At 56.6% G+C, this 20,718-nt stretch overlaps 3 protein-coding genes across 3 annotated transcripts in view; 2 read left to right on the top strand and 1 right to left on the bottom strand.

Moving 5' to 3' along the window:
* Positions 1–1,523: 1,523 nt before the first annotated feature.
* LOC129715856 (RNA-binding protein MEX3B) lies at positions 1,524–2,216 on the bottom strand. Its single transcript, XM_055665739.1, has one exon. It carries the CDS (start codon positions 2,037–2,039, stop codon positions 1,524–1,526), a length of 516 nt encoding a protein of 171 aa, XP_055521714.1. The 5' UTR covers positions 2,040–2,216.
* A 10,581-nt stretch (positions 2,217–12,797) lies between these two features.
* On the top strand, positions 12,798–17,963 carry lamtor2 (late endosomal/lysosomal adaptor, MAPK and MTOR activator 2). The gene is made up of 4 exons (XM_055665738.1): positions 12,798–12,955; positions 15,929–16,091; positions 16,484–16,573; positions 17,723–17,963. The coding sequence occupies exons 1-4, from the start codon at positions 12,888–12,890 to the stop codon at positions 17,777–17,779; spliced, it is 378 nt and encodes a 125-aa protein (XP_055521713.1). The 5' UTR covers positions 12,798–12,887; the 3' UTR covers positions 17,780–17,963.
* A 1,440-nt stretch (positions 17,964–19,403) lies between these two features.
* The window catches only part of LOC129715854 (ras-related protein Rab-25-like), a gene marked incomplete at its 3' end in the record, with an annotated part of 5,707 nt that continues 4,392 nt past the window's right edge, over positions 19,404–20,718 (top strand). Inside the window, exon 1 of the mRNA XM_055665737.1 lies at positions 19,404–19,576. Coding sequence (XP_055521712.1) covers positions 19,537–19,576 — 40 coding nt within the window. The remainder of the gene's footprint in view (positions 19,577–20,718) is intronic.

The raw sequence follows: 20,718 nt of genomic DNA, 5'->3' as shown, positions 1-20,718 counted from the left end.
TTTCTCATGAGTATTGTGTTTACAGACTTGCTCTGCGAGTAGGAATTTCATTGTTCCGATTTACGACAGGCATGACAATGATACACTCTGGACACTTGTCACACAGAGTCTGCAGCCAGTGGGCAAGACTATAGGTGTCCCAGCCCGACACACATGCCCGATTTACAGACACAACACCCCTTAGAAGCGCTGGCGCCCACCGCTGCCAACTCCGACCAAGCCTCGACACTGGGCATAGTTTGTCCCTAAATACCCCCTCTCAAGCACCGCCGGATATTTTGTTCTTAATCAGTGCCAGGGCCACGGGAGCAAAGTCTCCCCCCCCCCCCACAACCCGATACCCCAGGAGAAGGTTACACAAAAAAGCTGGAGAAACTCAGCGGGTGCAGCAGCATCTATGGAGCGAAGGAAATAGGCAACGTTTCGGGCCGAAACCCCATTTCCTTCGCTCCATAGATGCTGCTGCACCCACTGAGTTTCTCCAGCTTTTTTGTGTAACCTTCGATTCTCCAGCATCTGCAGTTCCTTCTTAAACACCCCAGGAGAAGGTGCCCATCCACCAACCTCGCCACCCCCCCCCATCGCATGCCAGTGAGGTCAATGCCAGGTCTCCGTCACGGGTGGCACCCACAGCCCAGTGGGCGACACAGGGCGGCCAGAACTAGGGGGCCATGGGGGGCAAGGAGACCCCAGCAGCACCGCACCAATGCATTTTGTTGTCTCTGTACTGTACACTGACAATGACAATTAAAAATTGAATTGAATCTGAATTGAACCTTGCCTGTGGGGTGATGGGCAGCTGCCACCCAGTCCAAAAGCCGGCACTGCCCCTGCCCCTCCACCGTCTGGCACCATCCAGTCACACCCAGTGCCACCCTGACACCCAGGGCATCTAGTCCCTGGTCTCTAGTACCCAGCTGTGGGCCATTGCCTGGTACCTAGTTCCCCGGCATCCAACCCAGGGCACCTGCTACACAACAATCCAGCAATGGTCAACTGTCTCTGGTGCCCAGACTCTGCCACGTAACACCCCCACCCCCCGCCTGGCAATGGGCACCCACTCCATAGCACCCAGTCTATGGCACCCACTCTGGTGCAACCAATCCCTGCATCCCTCTCACTCAGCAGTGGGCAACAAAATCTATGGCACCCATTGTGGCCACAAAATCTGACAGCAATCGCGGGCACCAAGTCTTAGGCTCCCGGCCCCCTGGCAGCCAGCAATGGTCAAACTTGCGGCACCCAGACTCTGGGCCCCAAACCTGTGTTACTCATTCTCTGACCCCTGACCCCCCCGGGCACCCATGTCTGACCCCTGACCCCCATGGGCTTCCAGTATACGACCCCTGGGCACCCAGTGTCTGACCCCTGACCCCCATGGGCTTCCAGTGTCTGACCCCTGACCCCCCAGTCCCTGATCCCTGGGCACCGTGTCTGACCCCTGACCCCATGGGTCACTGAGCCTCTGAGAGTAACCGTGGATGCCTAATCTCAGGCTGCTGACCCCTGGCACCCAACATTGGTCAACGGGCACCCAGCCTCTCACCCTTGAACCCGGGCACCCAGTCTCCCGACCCCTGACCCCGGGGCTCACCTTGCCTGCCCACGATCTCAGCCACGTGCTCGGAGCTGGGCACGGGCACACACTCGGTGGTGTTGCTGCTCTTCTTCTTGGCCTCGCCCCCCTCGTAGAGGGCAGCCAGGTAGGAGTCGCGGTGATGCTGCTGCCCTCCGCCGCTGCCCACGCCTCCTCCACCGCCGTTGCTGTTGTTGTTGTTGACGTTCTCCTCGTCGTCCTCCTCGTCCTCCAGCAGCTCGCCGCCCTCCTGCTCCTCGCCCAGCCCCAGCATGGACAGCTGGTCCAGGGCGATCTGCAACGCCCGCTGCTCCTCCTCCAGCATCCGCCCCATGCCCAGCCCCATCTCCATCTCCATGTCCACGTCCAGCTCCAGCCCACCGCCACCACCGCCTCCGCTGCTCCGCCCAAGCTCCACGCTCCCGTTGCCGTTCCTTTCCATCAGCAGCTCGGAGCTAGGCATGGCTCGGCCTGCCCCCCGCCTGGGTGGGCCGGCCGCGGGGGGGCAAGGAGGGGGTGGGGAGAAAAGTTATCCCCTCCACCTTTCCCTCTCGCCAGGCTTCCACCCCCACCTCCTCCCTCCCCCGGAAGGAGACGGAGGAGGGGGAAGATGTAGGGGCGGGTGAGGGGGGTGAGAGATGGGGGGGGGAGAGAGAGAGAGAAAAGGGGGAGAGGTAAAACACACCCCTTCCACCTCGCGCTTTTTCAAGCTTGAGAAAGCTGGAGATGGGAGGGAGTGGGATGGGTTTGGGGGGGGGGGGGGGGCAAGAAGAGATCAAGGAGAGAAGGAGAGTTGAGAGAAATGAGCGAACAGCAAGGGGATTGGAGAGGAGCAAGGAGGGGGGGGGGGTAAGGGGAGAGTAGAGGAAGGGGAGAGAAGTAGAGAAAGGGGAGGCTAGAGGGGGGGGGGAGTGGAGAACAGAGGTGGGCAAGGGGGAGAGAAAGGAGAGGAAAGCAGAGAAGAAAGGAGGAGCAGAGGGAGGAAAAATGAGAGAGGAGAAGAAAGATGGGGAGAGGAGAGAAAATAGATGAGAAGGGAGGGAGGAGGGAGAGAGTATGGAAGAAAGGAAGGGGAGAATAGAGTGGAGGGAGGAGAGGAGGCAGGAGGGAAGGGGAGAGGAGGAAGGAGGGAAATGGGGGGGATGAGGGGGGTGTAGCAGGGTTTGTGGAGGAGAGGGGGGGAGTGAGGAGAGAGAGAGAGAGTATGGAAGAAAGGAAGGGCAGGATAGTGGAGAGAGGGGAGTAGAGGGGAGCAGAGAGGAGAGAGGAGGAGAGTATGGAAGAAAGGAAGGGAGAATAGAGTAGAGGAGGAGTATAGAGGTAGAGGGGGGGGGAAGGTAAGAGAGAAAGGAAGAGGTGGACGAAAGGAAGGGGAGAATCGAGTGGAGGGAGGAGAGGAGGAGGATGAGGGGAGTGCAGCAGGGTGTGTGTGGAGGAGAGAGAGAGTCTGAAGAAAGGAGAGGAGAATAGAGTGGAGGGGAGAGAGGAAGGAGGGAGGGGAGAGGATGAGGGGAGTGCAGCAGGGTGTGGAGGAGGAGGAGGGGGAGGGAAGGATGAGGGGGGAGTGCAGCAGGGTGCAGTGAGGGTGTGAGGGGGGGGGGGGGAGGAAGTCTTGGGGGAGGGAGAGAGGAAGGAAGAAAGAGGAGGGAGAATAGAGTGGAGGGAGGAGAGGAGGAAGGAGGGAAGGAGAGAGAGGATGAGATATGAGGGGAGTGACAGCAGGGTGTGTGGAGGTAGAGGGGGGGGGAGAAGAGGCAGGGGGGATGGGGGAGTGAGAGCAGGGGGTGTGGATGAATAGAATGGGAGGGGTGGAGGGAGAGAGGAGGAAGGAGAGGAAGGGGAAGGGGAGGAAGGGGAGGGGAGAATAGAGTGTGAGGGAGGAGAGGAGGAAGGAGAAAGGAAGGGGAGTGGAGGAGGGGAGGATGAGGGGAGTGCAGCAGGGTGTGTGTGGAGAGAGAGGGGGGGGGGGGAGGGAGGATGGAGTCTGATGAAGAAAGGAAGGGGAGATATGAGAGTGGAGGATGAGGGAGGCAGAGGAGAGGAGGAGGAGAGGGAAAGGGATAGAGGATGAGGGGAGTAAGCGGAGGATGCAGCAGGGTTGAGGAAGGGAGAGGAGAGGGAGGAGAGTGGTGGAGGAGAAGGAAGGGGATGAATTCAAGTGGAGAGGAGGGGAGAGGGGGAGGAGGGTGAGGCAGGAGAGTGCAGCAGCAGGGGTTTTGTGGAGGATGGGGGGGAGGAGTCCCTGGAAGAAGGAAGGGGAGAATAGAGTGGAGGGAGGAGGAGAGGAGGAAGGAGGGAAGGGGAGAGGATGAGGGGAGGAGGATGAGGGGAGTGCAGCAGGCCCAGGAGAGTGTAGGGCGGACACACACACACACACAGGGAGCAGACAAAGGGAGCTGTAGCTGGAGGAGCTGGAGACGGCGGGGCTGTGTGAGGTGAGGGAGGGAGGGGGGGGCTGCCCGGGCCGCGGTGGGCGACGAGCGGCCACACCTGGACGGCTCGCTCGGCCCGGACTCTTTTGTTTTAAACCCCCGCTCTGTGTCTCGTCTAGTCTGTGGTCTCTGCTCTTGTCTGGTCGCCGCCGCCGCCGCCGCCTCGTCCCCTCCTCTCTCCGGCTTCCCCCCGCTCCTCCCGCACAGCTGACGGTGGGTGGGCGGGCAGCCGCGCGTGGCCCGCCGGGACCTGTAGTCCCCGCCCCATCCGCCGCCCATTCTGCCGGGGGCCCGGAGGACTACAACCCTTCCCGCCCTGCCCCGCGCCGCCGCCCTTGGCCCAGCCCGGCCGGATGCCCGACGCGACGCCCGCCGGGAGATGTAGTCACCGCTCCATCCGCCGCCCGTTCTGCCGGACGTCCGGCGGACTACAACCCTTCCCGCCCTGCACCGCGCCCCCCCCTTGGCCCAGCCCGGCCGGAAGCCCGCCGCGCTGCCTGCCGGGACTTGTAGGCCCAGACTGGGGCGGGTGGCCGTAGGGGACTACACGTCCCGGCCTGCCCCGCGCCGCAGCCCTCCTTTGTTCCTCTTGGCTGCAATGAGTCTTTCTTCTCTCTCTTTTCTCTCTTCCCTCCCTCTCCTTCCCTCTCTCTTTCTCCCTCCCTCCCTCCTCTTTTCTCTCCTTCCCTCCCTCTTCTCTCTCCTTTCTCCCTCCTTCCTCCTCCCTCCTTCTTTCTCTCCTTCCCTCGATCTTTCTCCCTCCTCCCCTCTCCTTTCTTTCTCTTCCCCCTTCTTTCTCTCCCTCCCTCTCTTTCTACCTTCCCTCCCTCTTTCTCTCCTTCCCTCCCTCTTTCTCTCCTCCCCCCTCTCTTTCCCTCCTTCCCTCCCTCTTTCTCTCCTTCCCTCTCTCCTCTCCCCTCTCTCTCTCCCTTCCCCTTCCCTCTCTTCCCTCTCTCCTCCTTCCCTCCCTCGTTCTCTCCTTCCCCCCCTTCCTTTCCCTCCTTCCCTCCCTCTTTCTCTCTTCCCCCTCTCCCTCCTCCCTCCTCGCCCACTTTCTTTCTCCCTCCCTCTCTCTCTCTTCCCTCTCTCTCCCTCCTTCCCTCTCCTTCCCTCCTTCCCTCTTTCCCTCTTTCTCCTTCCCTCCCTCTTTCTCTCCTCTTTCCCCTCCCCTCCCTCTCTCCTTCGCTCCCCCTCTCTTCTCTCTCCCTCTTTCTCTCTTCCCTCCCTCTTTCTCCTTCCTCCCTCTCTCCTCCCTCCCTCTTTCTCTCCTTCCTCCCCTCCTCTCCTTTCTCTCCTTCCCTCCCTCTTCTCCTTTCCCTCCTGTTTGCTCTCCTTCCCCCTCTCTTCTCTCCTCTCCTTCCCTCTCTCTCTCCTTCTCTCTCTCCTTTCCTCTCTCCTCTTCCCTCTCTCTTCTCCTCCTTCCCTCCCTCTTTCTCTCCTTCCCTCTATCTTTCTATCCTTCCCCTTCCCTCTTTCTCTCCTTCCCTCCCTCTTTCTCTCCTCCCCCCTATCTTTCTATCCTTCCCTCCCTCTTTCTCTCCTTCCCTCCCTCTTTCTCTCCTTCCCTCTCCTCCCTCTCTCTCTCCTTCCCCCTCTTTCTCTCTCTCCCTTCTTCCCCCTCTCTCCCTTTCTCTTTCTCCTTCCCCCTCTCTCTTATCTCTCCCTTATTCCCCCTCTCTCTTTCTCCTTCATCTCTCTCCCCCTCCTTCCCTTTCTTTCTCTCTCTCCCTTCTTCCCCCTCTCTCCTTCCCTCCTCTTTCCCTCCCTCCCCTCTCTTTCTCTCTCCCTCCCTCTTCTCTCCCCTCTCTCACTTTCCCTCTTTCCTCCCCCTCCCCTCTCTCTCTCCTTCCCCCCTCTCTTCCTCTCTCTCCCCTTTCCCCCTCCATCTCTCCTTATGTCCCTCCCTCTCTCTTTCCACCTCCCTCTTTTTCCCTCCCTCTCTCCCTCACCACTTCCTTCTCCTCTCCATTCTGTCTAAACCCCTCCCTTGTCTCACTCTTCCTTTCCCATCTCCCCTATCCCTCAAAAAATGCCTCACGCTCCTCCCCTCCCTCATCTTCTCTCTTCCTACCATCTCCTTTTTTCTCCCTCACTCCTCCCCACCCTCTTTCTCCCCCTTCCTACCCCTCTCCCATTCTCCCACCAACCCTCCCCCCACCACACTTTCCATCCCCTTCCACCCCCCCCCCCCCCCCCCCATCACCTCCCATCTCCCTCTCCATTCTCCACCCCCTCCCCGGCCCCCCCCCTCCCCCTCTCTCATCCCCTCTCCCTGTCCTCATTCCCTCCGACCCCTCCTCAATCTCCACCCCTCTCCCTTGCTGCTCATCACCTAGTCACCCTTTCCCCAACCCCTCATCTCTCCCACCTCTCTCCATCCCCTCCCCACTCCTGTATATCCACTCTCATCTCATCCCTCCCCTCACCTCTCTTCATCCCCCACACCTCTCCCCTCTCCACCCCCTCCCCAACACTCTCCAACCAGTCCCATCTCCCTACCTCTCTGCGTCCCCCCACCCCTCTCTCCAACCCCTCCCCTCCCCAAAAAATTCCAAACCCTCCCCATCTCTCTACGTCCCCTCCCCTCTCATGCCATCGCAATCTCACCCACCCCCCACTGAGAGAAGTGGACCACATTAAATAGGGTCTCTATTTGGATCTAGACTGTTTAGTTTAGACATACAGCACGGAAACAGGCCCTTCGGCCCACCAAGTCCGCACCGACCAGCGACCCCCACACACGAACACTATCCTACACACACACTAGGGACAATTTACAATGATACCAAACCAATTAACCTACAGATCTCTACGTCTTTGGAGTGTGGCAGGAAACTGGAGAACGTGCAAACTCGGTACAGACAGCACCTGTAGTCAGGATAGAACCCTGGTCTCGGACACTGTGACTACTGCCAGGTAAGTATAATGATTGAAAGGCACAGAGTCCGTGCCAACCATTAAGTTCAAGTGAGTTTATTGTCATGTGTCCCTGTATAGGACAATGACATTTTTGCTTTGCTTCAGCACAACATAACATAGTAGGCATTGACTACAAAACAGATCAGTGTGTCCATATACCATGATATAAATATATACACACATGAATAAATAAACTGGTAAAATGCAAATAACAGATAATGGGTTATTAATAAGTTTTGTCCGAGCCAGGTTTAATAGCCTGATGGCTGTGGGGAAGTAGCTACTCCTGAACCTGGTTGTTGCAGTCTTCAGGCTCCTGTACCTTCTACCTGAAGGTAGCAGGGAGTTGAGTATGTGGCCAGGATGGTGTGGGTCTATGATGATACTGCCAGCTTTTTTGAGGCACCTGTTCACTGTTGAGGCATTAACCACCTGTTCACACAAGTGCCACGTTATTCCACTCCCCCCACACACACACACTAGGGGGGCAATTAGCAACTTGCAAACTCCACACAGACAGCACCCGAGATCAGGATTAAACCCGGGTACCTGTCGCCATGAGGCAGCAACTCGACCACTGCACCACCGTGCCATCTCGACTATATTCTGCACTCTTATCTTCCCCTTTGCTCAACCCATTGAGTTTGACTTGATTGTGTCTGCCTATGGTATCAGATTCAGATTCAGATTCAATTTTAATTGTCATTGTCAGTGTACAGTACAGAGACAACGAAATGCATTATGGTATATCTGATCTGTGGAGAACAAACCCTTTCACTGCGAATAGAACAAAGCTATAACAGACACAAAAGGCCGGAGTAACTCAGCAGGTCAGGTCACCACTTTGGTGGCAAGAACAGGAAGGCAGATTATTATCTGAATGGTGTCAGGTTAGGAGATGGGGAGGTGCAACAAGACTTGTGTGCCCTTGTACATCAGTCACTGAAAGTAAGCATGCAGGTACAGCAGGCAGTGAAGAAAGCTAATGGCATGTTGGCCTTCACAACGAGAGGAGTTGAATAAAGAGGTCCTTCTGCAATTGTACAGGGCCCTGGTGAGACCACACCTGGAGTATTGTGTGCAGTTTTTGAGGAAGTCCATTCTTGCTATCGAGGGAGTGCAGCGTAGGTTCACCAGGTTAACTCCCAGGATGGTGGGATTGTCATATGATGAAAGAATGGAGCGGCTGGGCTTGTATTCACTGGAATGTAGAAGGATGAGAGGATATCTTACAGAAACACAACATTATTAAGGGATTGGACAGGTTAGATGCAGGAAAAATGTTTCCGATGTTGGGGGAGTCCAGAACCAGGGGCTCACACACAGTTTAAGAATAAGGGGTCGGCCATTTAGGTCTGATATGAGGAAAAACATTTTCACCCAGAGAGTTGTGAATCTGTGGAATTCTCTGCCACAGAGGGCAGTGGAGGCCGATTCAATGGATGTTTTCCAGGGAGAGTTGGATATGGCTCAGAAGTAGACAAAAAAAAAACTTGAATAGTTTAGTTTAGTTTAGATCTATTAGATTAGTTTAGTTGTTTTGTTCGGATTAGTTTAGTTTAGATTAGTTTAGTTTAAATTAGTTTTGTTTAGTTTAGATTAGTTTAAATTAGTTTAGTTTAGATTAGTTTAAATTAGTTTAGTTTAGATTAGTTTAAATTAGTTTAGTTTAGATTAGTTTAAATTAGTTTAGTTTAGATTAGTTTAAATTAGTTTAGTTTAGATTAGTTTAAATTAGTTTAGATTAGTTTAGTTTAGATTAGTTTAAATTTGTTTAATTTCATTTAACTCAATTACATTAGTTTAGTTTAAGTTTATTTAGTTTAGTTTAGGTTGGTTTAGATTAGATTAGTTTGGTTTAGATCAGTTCTGATTAGTTTAGTTATGTTTAGTTGAAATTAGTTTAGGTTAATTTAATTTGGCTCAATTAGATTATTTTGCCTTAAGTTAATTTTGTATAAAGTAATTTAATCTGGTGGGAGTCCCGGTCGGGGGAGCGGCTGACAGAGCCCGCGACTGGGGCGCGACAGAGGTGTGAAGTGGGGCGTCGACTCCGGTGAGGCATCGGCGGCGGCAAACCCTGGCAGGCCGACCCATGGTCAACGGTCGATGAGAAGTGGGGGGGGGGGGGGGGAGAGGGGAAGAACAAAGAGGAGCTGGCGTGGGGGAGGTGGGGGCAGAACAATGCACAATAGGGGAGGGTGGGCGAGTGAAGGACATGGGGACCTGGTGAGGGGGGAAACGCTGGGGGGGGGGGGGGGGGAGAGAACAAAAGGGGGAGTCAGCGTGCTTTGTAACATTGTCACCAGCGTACATGGCCACCATTTGTATAGATTACAAACAAGCAAAGAATTACACCTGACAATAAAAATATTTCATTCCATTCCAAATTAGTTTTGCTTGATTAGATTAGTTTGGATTAATTTAGTTTTAAATTTGTTTAAGAAGGAACTGCAGATGCTGGAAAATCGAAGGTACACAAAAATGCTGGAGTAACTCAGCGGGTGCAGCAGCGTCTATGGAGCGAAGGAAATAGGCAACGTTTCGGGTTTCGGGTAGATGCTGCTGCACCCGCTGAGTTTAACCATATAACCATATAACAATTACAGCACGGAAACAGTCCATCTCGGCCCTACAAGTCCATGCCGAACAAAATTTTTTTTCCCCTTAGTCCCACCTGCCTGCACTCATGCCATAACCCTCCATTACCTTCTCATCCATATGCCTATCCAATTTATTTTTAAATGATACCAATGAACCTGCCTCCACAACTTCCACTGGAAGCTCATTCCACACCACTACCTCTCTCTGAGTAAAGAAGTTCCCCCTCATATTACCCCTAAACTTCCCCCTCATTAATTCTGAAGTCAATGTCCTCTTGTTTGAATCTTCCCTATTCTCAAAGGGAAAAGCTTGTCCACATCAACTCTGTCTATCCCTCTCAAGGTTTTAAAGACCTCTATCAAGTCCCCCCTTAACCTTCTGCGCTCCAGAGAATAAAGACCTAACTTATTCAACCTATCTCTGCAACTTAGTTGTTGCAACCCAGCCAACATTCTTGTAACTCTCATCTGTACTCTCTCTATTTTGTTTGACATCCTTCCTATAATTGGGCGACCAGTTTCTCCAGCATTTTTGTGTACCTTCAGTTTTTAATTTAGTTTAGATTAGTTTAGTCTAGCTGAGTTTAATTGAGGTGAATCAAGTCTGGGCTCGGCAGCTCCCTCTACCGGGGGAGACCGGGATCCTTCTTCAGACCAAAGATGCTCCTTTATAATCTTTGCTTCAGACTAATGTCTCTGGGAGGGAGGAGAGGGTGCAGCCAATTTCTAGTCACTGAGGAAAGGTCTCGGCCTCAACTGTTGAGGTTTTGGGTCGAGTCTCTTCTTGCAGATGGATAGGGTGGAGGAGAGGCAGATTGCTGGTATACAGAGATAGGTGGCACAGCGGTAGAGTTGCTGCCTCACAGCGTCAGAGACCCGGGTTCAATCCCGTCTGCACCGAGTTTGTAGATTCTCCGATTTAATCTGCAAGTCAAATCGGTTGTAAAGAAACCAAGCTCACTGCTAGCATTTATTTCTCGAGGGCTTGTGTACAAAAAACAGGGTTTTGTAATCAGTGGCGGACTGGGTCTAAAAATATTGGTTGCCAGGAGACAAAGGGGGGCCACCCACAACTACAATGCTATCATTTAACTGAGACCCACTTGCCATCAGGCAAGCTGATACCCTGGCCAGTCCGGCACTGTTTGTAATGCAGAGTAAACAAAAAATGTTGGAGAATCTAAGCGGGTGAGGCAGCATCTATGGAGAAAAAGAGTTGGCGACGTTTCAGGTCGAGACCCTTCTGAGCATCTACAAGGCCACATTTGGATTATTGTGAGCAGTTTTAGGCCCCATATTTGAGGAAGAATGTCCTGGCTGGAGAGGGTCCAGAGGAGGTTTACAAGGATTATGAGCAGTTTTAGGCCCCATATCTGAGGAGGAATGTCCTGGCTGGAGAGGGTCCAGAGGAGGTTTACAAGGATGATCCCAGGAATTAGTGTGAGAACCAAGATGGCATCGACGATGGCTGCCACGGTGTACTGCTCCTTGCTGTTTTGTCTGCGTTTGTGATGTCTATGGAAATCCCACAAAGATAACTTTCATGAGAGGGGAACATTTATATCAGACATTTGGTTCCACCAAACATTGTTCCGGATTCTTCTCACTCGCTGGATTATTTGGACATACTCGTCGATGGGGCTGTGGCAGGGGCAGAGGCAACACAGCTTTAGCGTTTCCTAACCAAAGGTAACACAGCTTTAGCATTCCCAAACTATATTTTCAAACCACAATAGGGCACTGACAGGTTAGTAAAACCACTCACAGTTTAGTAGACATGTGTTCAGTGTTATTCACAGCTCAGACTGAGAGACGTGACCCTCTCGCTCCCCCCATCTTGCAGAGACTGACTGAGGCACTCAACACTTCTGGGATTTATAGTCCCTCCGGAAGGGGAGTGGCATTCAGGAGAGAGAATCTCAACATTTTTTAAACACTAATAACTCTTTTATTTTTAATCGGTGGGAAAAATCCTCGTGTCCTGCGCAGCGGAGGGGGACTCTGAGTAAGATGGCCAAAAATCACAGCCGTAAGTGGTAACGTTTTTCCTCGCCCAATGTCCCCTCACCAAGATGACGGACATCCTCGCCCACCCAACGTGCCCTCATCAAGATGGTGGACATCCTCGCCCAATGTCCCCTCACCAAGATGGTGGACATCCTTGCCCACCCAACGTGCCCTCACCAAGATGGTGGACATCCTCGTCCACCCAGCGTGCCCTCACCAAGATGGTGGACATCCTCGCCCGATGTCCCCTCACCCAAGATGGTAGACATCCTCGCCCACCCAACGTGCCCTCACCAAGATGGTGGACATCCTCGCCCAATGTCCCCTCACCAAGATGGTAGACATCCTCGCCCACCCAACGTACCCTCACCAAGATGGCGGACATCCTCGCCCACCCAACGTGCCCTCACCAAGATGGCGGACATCCTCGCCCACCCAATGTCCCCTCAGCAAGATGGTAAACATCCTCGCCCCACCCAATGTCCCCTCAGCAAGATGGTAAACATCCTCGCCACCCAACGTGCCCTCACCAAGATGGTGGACATCCTCGCCCAATGTCCCCATCACCAAGATGGTGGCCATCCTTGCCCACCCAACGTGCCCTCACCAAGATGGCGGACATCCTCGCCCACCCAATGTCCCCTCACCAAGATGGCGGACATCCTCGCCCACCCAACGTGCCCTCACCAAGATGGTGGACATCCTCGACCACCCAACGTGCCCTCACCAAGATGGCGGACATCCTCGCCCACCCAATGTCCCCTCACCAAGATGGCGGACATCCTCGACCACCCAACGTGCCCTCACCAAGATGGTGGACATCCTCGACCACCCAACGTGCCCTCACCAAGATGGCGGACATCCTCGCCCACCCAATGTCCCCTCACCAAGATGGCGGACATCCTCGCCCACCCAACGTGCCCTCACCAAGATGGTGGACATCCTCGACCACCCAACGTGCCCTCACCAAGATGGCGGCGGTGGCCTTGTTCTCTTTTGTGTGGAAATAAGACTCTGTCTCGGTTATACTTTCACCCAGAGCTACGAAGGGAAGTGATAGTAATACTACATCGCCCATCCCTTCTCTGCAGAGAAGCTGCCCGTCCCGCGGAGTTACTCCGGCGTGTTTCGTCTACACGGGGGTCCATCTAAGGGACTACATCCCCCATAGTTCAGTGCGGGCAGTGCATCCGCTCACGGGATATGACGGCCGCTTGGACTACATCCCCCAGGGTGCTCGGCGGCCGGGCTTCCGGTCACGGAGGTTGTGTAACCGGGACTACATCCCCCAGGGTGCTCGGCGGCCGGGCGGGTTTCCGGTGCCAAGCTGCTTCCGGCGGAGGAGTGAGGATGCTGCGGCCTAAAGCTCTGACCCAGGTCCTGAGTCAGGCCAACACTGCGGGCGTCCAGAGCACCCTGTGAGTGGGGGAGAGAGGGTGGGTGGGGTCTAGAGCACCCTGTGGGTGGGGTCCAGAGCACCCTGTGAGTGGGGGTGGGGGGGGGAGGCAGCAGAGCACCCTGTGAGTGTGGGGGGTCTAGAGCACCCTGTGAGTGGGGGTGGGGTGGGTGGGGTCCAGAGCACCCTGTGGGTGGGGTCCAGAGCACCCTGTGTGGGGTGGGGGGGGGTCCAGAGCACCCTGTGAGTGGGGGGAGGGGTGGTGGAGGCAGCACCCTGTGAGTGGGGGGGAGGTGGGGTCCAGAGCACCCTGTGAGTGGGGGGTCCAGAGCACCCTGTGAGTGGGGGAGAGTGGGTGGGGGGGGTCTAGAGCACCCTGTGAGTGGGGGAGGGGGGGGTGGGTGGAGGCAGCACCCTGTGAGTGGGGGGAGGGTGGGGTGGAGGCAGCACCCCTGTGGGTGGGGTCCAGAGCACCCTGTGAGTGGGGGGGGAGGGGTGGTGGAGGCAGCACCCTGTGTGGGGGGGGTCTAGCAGCACCCGGTGGGTGGGGGAGGGGTGGGGTCCAGAGCACCCTGTGAGTGGGGGGGGGGGTGGGGTCTAGAGCACCCTGTGAGTGGGGGAGGGGTGGGGTCTAGAGCACCCTGTGAGTGGGGGAGGGGTGGGGGCTGGTGGGGTCCAGAGCACCCTGTGAGTGGGGGGGAGCACCCTGGGGTGGGGTCTAGAGCACCCTGTGGGTGGGGGGGAGGGGTGGTGAGTGGGGGGTGGGTGGTGGGGTCCAGAGCACCCTGTGAGTGGGGGGAGGGGTGGGGTCCAGAGCACCCTGTGAGTGGGGTGGGGGATGGGTCTAGAGCACCCTGTGAGTGGGGGTGGGGTGGGTGGGGGCAGCACCCTGTGGGTGGGGGGGTTGGGTGGGGTCTAGAGCACCCTGTGAGTGGGGGTGGGGTGGGGGGTCCAGAGCACCCTGTGGGGTGGGGTCCAGAGCACCCTGTGAGTGGGGAGGGGGGGGGTCAGAGAGCACCCTGTGAGTGGGGGTGGAGGCAGCACCCTGGTGGAGGCAGCACCCTGTGAGAGCACCCTGGGGGGGGGTGGGGTCCAGAGCACCCCTGTGAGTGGGTGGGGTCCAGAGCACCCTGTGAGTGGGGGGAGGTGGGGTCCAGAGCACCCTGTGTGGGGGTGGGGTCCAGAGCACCCTGTGGGTGGGGTCCAGAGGGTGTGGGGTCCAGAGCACCCTGTGAGTGGGGGGGGGGGTGGGGTCCAGAGCACCCTGTGAGTGGGGTGGGGGGGGGGTCTAGAGCACCCTGTGGTGTGGGGTCCAGTGGAGGCACCCTGTGAGTGGGGGAGGGGTGGGGTCCTAGAGCACCCTGTGAGTGGGTGAGGGGGTCCAGAGCACCCTGTGAGTGGGGTGGGGTCCAGAGCACCCTGTGAGTGGGGGGGGGGTGGGGGAGGCAGCACCCTGTGAGTGGGGGGGGGGGGGGGGAGGCAGCACCCTGTGAGTGGGGGGTGGTGGTGGGGTCCAGAGCACCCTGTGGGTGGGGGGTGGGGTGGGTGGGGTCCAGAGCACCCTGTGAGTGGGGTGGGTGGGGTCCAGAGCACCCTGTGAGTGGGGGGTGGGTGGGGTCCAGAGCACCCTGTGAGTGGGGGGGGGGTCCAGAGCACCCTGTGAGTGGGGGGGGGGAGGCCAGAGCACCCTGTGAGTGGGTGGGGGTCCAGAGCACTCTGTGAGTGGAAGTGAAGGGAGGGACTGTGGGGAAAGTTGGGGGGGGGGGGGTTGGTAATGCAGTATCCAGTGAGTGAGGGGGGGAGAGATGGGGGAGAGATGGGGGGAGGGGGACGAGGAGAGGTGGGGGGTGAAAGGGGGTAGGGAGGAGTGGGGGGAGAGGGAGTGGGAAGGGTTTGAGGGATGAGGGAGGGGTGGGGATAGGGACTGGGGGTGAAAGGGGGGGGGGGAATAGGTGTAGAGTTACTGTCAAAAATAGACACAAAATGCTGGAGTAACTCAGCGGGACAGGCAGCATCTCTGGAGAGAAGGAATGGGTGACATTACGGGTCGAGACCCTTCTTCAGACTGGAGAACCCGCTGAGTTACTCCAGCCCCAGATCTCCTGTTGTAGCCCAGTCCATCACACAGACCACACTCCCCACCATCAACTCCATCCCCACTTCACGCTGCCTCGGGAGAGCAGCCGACATCATCAAAGACGTGTCCCTGTCCCACCCCGGTCATTCCTTCTTCTCCCCGCTCCCGCCCGGCAGAAGGTACAGAAGCTTGAAAGCGCGCACCACCAGACTCAGGAACAGCTTCTGTTATCAGGCTTCATAACAAACGGTCCTTCCATAAGCTAGGGTACCGTCCGATTCACCTCTACCCCATTGCCGACATTGGACTTTGTCTCTGGAGCTGGTGTTCAACAATGCCGAGAACTATATTCTGCACTCTGTATCTTCCCCTTTGTTCTACCTGTTGTACTGGAGTTTGACTTGATTGTATTTATGTGTGGGATTAACTCAATAGATTGGAAACATACCTATTGTGTTTGAGTTTGACTTTATATTAAGATTTTAGAGAGATACAGCTCGGAAACAGCACCTTCAGCTCACCGAGTCCGCACTGACCAGCAAAATCCCCGCACACTAACATTGTCCCATACATTGTGGCATTCAATGGGGAGTTCGCGTCATGGGAGGAGAATGAGGCCATTTGACCCATCAAGTCTATTCTGCCAGTCAATCATGGCTGAAACCTTTCTCTCCCCTCTCCCCCTCTCCTCTCTCCCCTCCTCCCTCTCCCCTCCCCCTCTCTCCCCTGTCCCTCTCCCCTCCCCCTCCTCTCTCTCTCCCTCGTCCCCTCTCTCCCTCCCCCTCTCCTCCCTCTCCCCTCTCCCGCACTCTCTCCCCGTCCCCTCTCTCTCTCTCCACCCTCCTCTCCTCTCCCCTCCTCCACGCCGTCTCTCTCCACCCCTCTCCCCTCCTCTCTCTCCCCCTCTCCCCCCCCCAGCCTGTTGAACAATGAGGGTTCGTTGCTGGCCTACTCTGGTTACGGCGACACAGACGCGCGGGTAACGGCCGCCATCGCCAGCAACATCTGGGCAGCGTACGCCAAGAACGGGCACCTGGCCTTCAACGAGGACCCGCTCCGGTTCATCCTCATGGACTGCATGGTGGGCATCGGGGGCTCGGGGGGGGGGGGGGGGCTGAAGGAGAGGGGGGGGGGCTGGAGAGGTCGGGGATACGGAGTAGGGAGAGGGGGGAAGGGGAGAGGGGAAAGGGGGAGGGGAACTGAAGGGAGAGGGTGGGAGGGAACGGTACGGGCAGGGATGGTGGGGAGAGTTTTCATCTTCAAGGAGCAGGGAGGGCGAGAGGAATAACAAAGAGGGGAGAGGAGGGGGTGGGCACAGGGAGGGGGTGGGGGGGAGGGGGTGAGTGGGGAGGGCAAAGTGTGGAGGGGGAGGGGTGGTGGGGCGGAGGGAAGGATAGGGGCAGGATGGATGGATGGTTGGGAGGGAGGGGGAGTGTGTGTGTGCGCGTGCTGACCTGGTACTGGCCCCCACAGGAGGGCCGAGTGGCCATCACGAGGGTGGCCAACCTGCTGCTGTGTATGTACGCCCGTGAGACCGTGGGATTCGGAATGTTGCAGGCTAAGGTGAGACCACCACCGATGACCGATGAGGGGGGGGGGAGGGGGAGAGGGTGGGGGAGGGGGAGGGAGGGAGGGGGGAGGGGAGAGGGGTGGGGAGGGGGAGAGAGGGATTGGGGGTGGAAAGATGGCCATAGACTCAGAATCAAAGGACGTGGTTTTAAAAATACCTGTAGACTTGCCAGCCATATACCCCCCCCCCCCCCCCCCCCCCTCACCTGAGTGACTAGCCCAGGTGTTCATAAGGGTTAGGAGCAGAATTAAGCCATTCGGCCCATCAAGTCTACTCCGCCATTCAATCTCTCCCTCCTAACCCCATTCTCCTGCCTTCTCCCCATAACCCCTGACACCCGAACTAATCAAGAATCTATCTGTCTCTGCCTTAAAAATATCCACTGACTTGTGGCCTCCACAAAGAATTCCACAGATTCACCACCCTCTGGCTAAAGAAATTCCTCCGCATCTCCTTTCTAAAGGAACGTCCTTTAATTCTGAGGCTGTGGCCTCTGGTCCTAGAATCTCCCACTAGTGGAAGCATCCTCTCCACATCCACTCTATCCAGGCCTTTCACTATTCTGTACGTTTCAACGAGGCCCCCCCCTCATCTTTCTAAACTCCAGTGAGTACAGGCCCAGTACCAACAAACGCTCATCATATGTTAACCCACTCATTCCTGGGATCGTTCCTGTAAATCTCCTCTGGACCCTCTCCAGAACCAGCACATCCTTCCTCAGATATGGGGGCCCAAATTTGCTCACAATATCCCAACTGCAGCCTGACCAGCGCCTTATAGAGCCTCAGCGTTACATCCCTGTTTTTATATTCCAGTCCTCTCTAAATAAATTCCTTAACTTGAGACGTACACGCAACTCCACATCGGGCCAAAGGGGGAAACATTTTGGTTTAGTTTAGAAATACAACGCGGTAACAGTCCCTTTGGCCCCAACAGTTCCTGAGTCCGCACCGACCAGCGATCCCCGCACATTAACACCATCCTACACACAGTAGGGACCGTTTATATTTACACCAAGCCAATCCAGTGCAGCTTTGGGGAACAGGAGGATTCTTGGCCTCGGGTGCTAGCAGGGCTGGAATGGCCTTGCTGCCTGGTTGACATGGCGCGTCTGACCTTCTCTTCCCTTCCTCTCCCTGCAGGCTGAGGCTTTAGTCCAGTACCTGGAGGAACCCCTCACCCAAGTGGCCGCATCGTAGGTGAGGGGGGGGACCATTAAGGTGACGCTCCAGAAAAATGGAGGCTCTTCGAGGAACAGCAGGGAAGGGGTTGTTTGATTTAAAAGTGTCGTCTCAGATCGGGTCGAAGGCCTTGTCTCAAACCGCCGGGGATAAATGTTTAGCTTGCTCTTTGTGAAACAATAAACGTGTGGAGAAAATGGGACAGAGGGACTGATTATGTTGTGGGACCCTGAGCAAAATGGCTCCCTGTGCTACAGGAAGTGGCTTTGGTGTTTAGTTTAGTTCCGCTTAGTTTAGAGATACAGCGCGGAAACAGGCCCTTCGGCCCACCGAGTCCTTGCCGACCTGCGACCTAGGAACTGCAGATGCTGGAAAATCGAAGGTACACAAAAGTGCTGGAGAAACTCAGTGGGTGCAGCAGCATCTATGGAGCGAAGGAAATAGGCAAAGTTTTGGGCCGAAACCCTTCTTCAGACCTGGAGGAGACAATAGATGCAGGAGGAGGCCATTCGGCCCTTCGAGCCAGCACCGCCATTCAATGTGATCGTGGCTGATCATCCCCAATCAGTACCCCGCTCCTGCCTTCTCCCCATATCCCCTGACTCCGCTATCTTTAAGAGCCTTATCTAGCTCTCTCTTGAAAGCCTCCAGAGAACCGGCCTCCACTGCAGAATTCCACAGATTCTGAGAGAAAAAGTGTTTCCTCGTCTCTGTTCTAAATGGCCGTCCCCTTATTCTTAATAAGGACAGGAAGGTGAGTGTGGGAATGGGAAGGGGAGGTAAAGTGTTTGGCAGCCGGGCGATCAGGTTGGTTCAGGCGGGCTGAGAGAGGGTGTTGAGCGGAACGACCGCCCAGTCTACGTTTGGTGTCGCTGGCGTATGTATACGAGTCGACATCTTGAGCAATGGATACAGTAGATGAGGCTGGAGGATCCACAGGTGAACCAGCGCCTCACCTGGATGGAGGTGAAGGGACAGGTGTGGTGTAGGGGGGGGGGGCGGGGCCCAGATGACGTAGGGGTGGGCGGGCCCACGAATGATGGACAGGTTGGGTGGGGGCGCGGTGACGTTGCCGAGGGCGGGACTCTGTGGGTGTGGGGGTGCGCGGGGTCAAGAGTTCGGGGCGGGACGGTGACGTCTAGGGTTCGGGGTGCGGGGACGTAGTGAGTGAGCGGTGACGTCGAGAGGGCGGGGGCGGGACGCGGTGGCGTAATGAGGTGGGGGTGGGGCGCGCTGACGTCGAGAGGGCGGGGACGAGCTAACGTAATGAGATGGGGCGTGGCGCGGTGACGTCGCGCGGGGGGGACGTGGTCACGCAATGGGATGGGGCGTGGTGACGTCGATGGGGCGGGGCGGGTAAGCGGTGACGTCGATAGAGGGGGCGTGGCGAGGTGACGTCGCGAGGGGCGGGACGAGGTGACGTAATGAGATGGGGCGTGGCGCGGTGACGTCGCGAAGGGGGACGCGGTGACGCAATGGGGTGGGGCGCGCTGACGTCGAGAGGGCGGGACGAGGGGACGTCGAGAAGGCGGCGGAACGAGGTGACGTAATGAGATGGGGCGGGGCGTGATGACGCCATGGGGCAGGGCGCAGTGACGTTGGGCGGTGGGCGTGTCTCGATGACGTCCCGGGGGCGGGGCCTGGCGCTACAGGTGAGGTGGCGCTGGGCCCAGGTACAGGTGGAGCTGCAGGTACAGGTACAGGTGCGGCTACAGGTGTGGACCCGCCCCGGGGGCGGCAGCAGGAAGCGGCGACTGGGCCCGAGCGGCTACAGGATGAGTTCGGCCGAAGATGATTATAACTTTGTGTTTAAAGGTGAGAATTCCCGGCCCCACCTGGAGCCGCCACTTAATGTAGTGTAGCCTGGACTAGTAACCCAGTGTAGTGTAGCCCGGACTAGTAACCCAGTGTAGTGTAGCCCGGACTAGTAACCCAGTGTAGTGTAGCCCGGACTAGTAACCCAGTGTAGCCCGGACTAGTAACCCAGTGTAGTGTAGCCCGGACTAGTAACCCAGTGTAGTGTAGCCCGGTCTAGTAGCCCAGTGTAGTGTAGCCCGGACTAGTAACCCAGTGTAGCCCGGACTAGTAACCCAGTGTAGCCCGGACTAGTAACCCAGTGTAGCCCGGACTAGTAACCCAGTGTAGCCCGGACTAGTAACCCAGTGTAGCCCGGACTAGTAACCCAGTGTAGCCCGGACTAGTAACCCAGTGTAGCCCGGACTAGTAACCCAGTGTAGCCCGGACTAGTAACCCAGTGTAGCCCGGACTAGTAACCCAGTGTAGCCCGGACTAGTAACCCAGTGTAGCCCGGACTAGTAACCCAGTGTAGCCCGGACTAGTAACCCAGTGTAGCCCGGACTAGTAACCCAGTGTAGCCCGGACTAGTAACCCAGTGTAGCCCGGACTAGTCAGTGTAGCCCGGACTAGTAACCCAGTGTAGCCCGGACTAGTAACCCAGTGTAGCCCGGACTAGTAACCCAGTGTAGCCCGGACTAGTAACCCAGTGTAGCCCGGTGTAGCCCGGACTAGTAACCCAGTGTAGCCCGGACTAGTAACCCAGTGTAGCCCGGACTAGTAACCCAGTGTAGCCCGGACTAGTAACCCAGTGTAACCCGGACTAGTAACTCAGTGTAGCCCGGACTAGTAACCCAGTGTAGCCCGGACTAGTAACTCAGTGTAGTGTAGCCCGGACTAGTAACCCAGTGTAGCCCGGACTAGTAACTCAGTGTAGTGTAGCCCGGACTAGTAACCCAGTGTAGTGTAGCCCGGACTAGTAACCCAGTGTAGCCCGGACTAGTAACCCAGTGTAGCCCGGACTAGTAACCCAGTGTAGCCCGGACTAGTAACCCAGTGTAGCCCGGACTAGTAACCCAGTGTAGCCCGGACTAGTAACCCAGTGTAGCCCGGACTAGTAACTCAGTGTAGCCCGGACTAGTAAGGCCAGGTACGGGATACTG

This window comes from Leucoraja erinacea, unplaced genomic scaffold (assembly GCF_028641065.1).
Source record: "Leucoraja erinacea ecotype New England unplaced genomic scaffold, Leri_hhj_1 Leri_1451S, whole genome shotgun sequence".
NCBI lineage: Eukaryota > Metazoa > Chordata > Chondrichthyes > Rajiformes > Rajidae > Leucoraja > Leucoraja erinaceus.
Note: the sequence above shows the minus strand (reverse complement) of the source record. Positions and strands in the feature narration are given on the sequence as shown.